Below are 2,500 nucleotides of genomic sequence, written 5' to 3' on the forward strand. Positions count from 1 at the left end.
CATATATAAACTATAGAAACTTTAACCGTGATTAATTGGCTGCACTCATCTTATTCAAATTTATAAGCATTATTTATAATTGCAAATTCCCTTTTTATTGATATATTTTGCTTATCTCTTTGCCTGGCCCTTCCTGGTGCTTGCATGGGTGGAGTGGGGTCTTGGGCGCTGATAATATGTATATATGGTAAGACTCCAAGATTAACTAGGATTATTAAATCATAAAAACTAACCGAATCTCCAGATAAGATACGTAATGTCGATAAACGTGAATGAAAAATATCGCCAAATTGCTGAATGTTAGCGAAAATTGCTTATTTCCAACTAAAGCCAGGCTGACACTTGCACGAATTTGCGGCACACATTGTCCCGACTCGAGTCGTGAATTGGCGTGAAGTGTTCGTAAACCCGTCGTGACATCGTGGCATGTCTTGACGAGAATTTTGAATGGTCAAAGTTTGGACACGATAAAATTTCGTGACCGGTTCATGAACTATGCACGAACTGTACGTGAACTCGTCAGGACGATGCGGGAAGTGCGCAAACTATGCACGAACTATGCGTGAACTCGTCGTGCCAGTTTGTGTCAATATGGACAGGTCAGCTGTGATTCTGAGGTAATTTTTTTTTCTTTTTTTTTTTTTTTGATCTTCCAGTTCGAGCCACAAAATGTCACAATTTGCCACGACAAATTCGTGGCAAAAGGTCATGCAAGTGTCAGGGTACCTTAACTCCTTCACATGGTCCTTCGACTTGAAAACATCTGTAAAGTTATGTTAAATGTCATAAGGCAAATTATCATTTTTATTATTTCTGGAGTAGACCCTCTTTTAAGCAGGTTTTATTGAAAGTGATTGCTGCCTCAGTGACATGAATTTTGTGATTAACTTTTTCTGTTGTTCTTATTATCTTTTTCTCTTCATAGTTACTGGTGGGTTGTAGCAATGAAGAGAAAAAGATATTAAGAACAATATAAAAAGTTAATTACAAAATTAACGCCACTGAGGCAGCAATCACTTTCAATAAAATATATTATAATTATTATTATTATTATTATTATTATTATTATTATTATTATTATTATCATATTGAGCTATGTTTCATAAATACCTGCACAGATAATTCAATCAGCAATAAAAAACGAGATTAAACCCATGACTATTCAGCCCTGACTATGCACATGTAAATCTTTTACTCAACCTTTACAAGAACCTTAATGCAAAGTCTACGTATACAGGTAACTCGGTTCTACACACCTGCATTATGAAGTCAGATGAGGAATCCGTGACATTTCTACTAAGCCAAGAAGGATTGAACGTAAGCCTTCAAGATGATTATGGCTACACTCCTTTACATGTGGCGGCCGTTGTTAATAACGTTCGCATCATCAATCTCTTAGTCGAAGCTGGTGCCAATCGTAACATACGAACAATTCATGGCTGTACTCCTCTGCACATCGCCAGCATGAGCGGATCCTTGGAGGCGGTCAAAAGGCTTCTGGAACTGAAATTGGACATTTACGCCGTTGATAACGAAGGTCGGACTCCCTGTGACCTGGCTGACGAGCGGGGAATGAGCGAAGTCTATTGGTTCTTCATTAAGAAGGCTGGGCAGATTGAGAAAACTGTTTTGACTCCTCCTCAAAAGGTGAGTAGGTCTTCTACATGTACATGACTATAGTCAATTCTTTTTTAGTGAGGCAGATTTACACCGACTCGCAGTGGTGCCCTTTTAGCTCGGAAAAATTTCAATTCTTTTTAGTGAGGCAGTTTTACACCGACTCGCAGGGGTGCCCTTTTAGCTCGGAACAGTTTCCTGATCATTGTTTGGTTGGACAAGATAATTCTGACCAATCAGATAGCAGGAAACTTTTCAGGGCTAAAAGGGCACCGCCGCGAGTCTGTGCAAATGCGCCTCATTAAGAAAAATTGAGTATGAAAATTACTCTATTCACCGATTTCTAGTTTTTCTGTATTTATTTTTAATATAAGAAGTTTAGCAGTATAATGTAAGAAGTCCTGGCGATTATTGAGTGTAATAATAGATTTATTCAGTTCTTTTAATATGCGTAAAACAAATTTTTATACACCATAGAAACTGTTTGCCTGTGTGCAAAAAATATTGAAAACTTGTATGTACATTATGTGCTCTTCGATCAAACAACAGTAAGATATTTCTTGATAAGGTTATTTAACAATGAATTTGAAAATGAAAATGAAATGTCAACCAATATATATATATATATATATATATATATATATATATATATATGTATATATATGTACACACATATATATATATATATATATATATATATACATATATATATACATATATAAATATGAATAAATAAATATATATATATACATATATATATATATATATATATATATATATATATATATGTATTGCAGATGTAATCTTTTTAAGCACGAAAATAGGTTAATATATGGTAGTCCACATAAGGAAAATCAAAAGGTTGTGTACATGTAGAAATTCT

At 34.8% G+C, this 2,500-nt stretch overlaps 1 protein-coding gene across 1 annotated transcript in view; it reads left to right on the top strand.

The window, feature by feature from the left end:
- The window catches only part of LOC137627688 (serine/threonine-protein phosphatase 6 regulatory ankyrin repeat subunit A-like), a 19,927-nt gene that overhangs the window by 11,461 nt on the left and 5,966 nt on the right, over positions 1–2,500 (top strand). Inside the window, exon 4 of the mRNA XM_068358899.1 lies at positions 1,238–1,647. Within this exon, the coding sequence (XP_068215000.1) occupies positions 1,238–1,647 (410 nt within the window). The remainder of the gene's footprint in view (positions 1–1,237; positions 1,648–2,500) is intronic.

Source organism: Palaemon carinicauda, chromosome 35 (assembly GCF_036898095.1).
Source record: "Palaemon carinicauda isolate YSFRI2023 chromosome 35, ASM3689809v2, whole genome shotgun sequence".
Classification (NCBI taxonomy): Eukaryota; Metazoa; Arthropoda; class Malacostraca; order Decapoda; family Palaemonidae; genus Palaemon; species Palaemon carinicauda.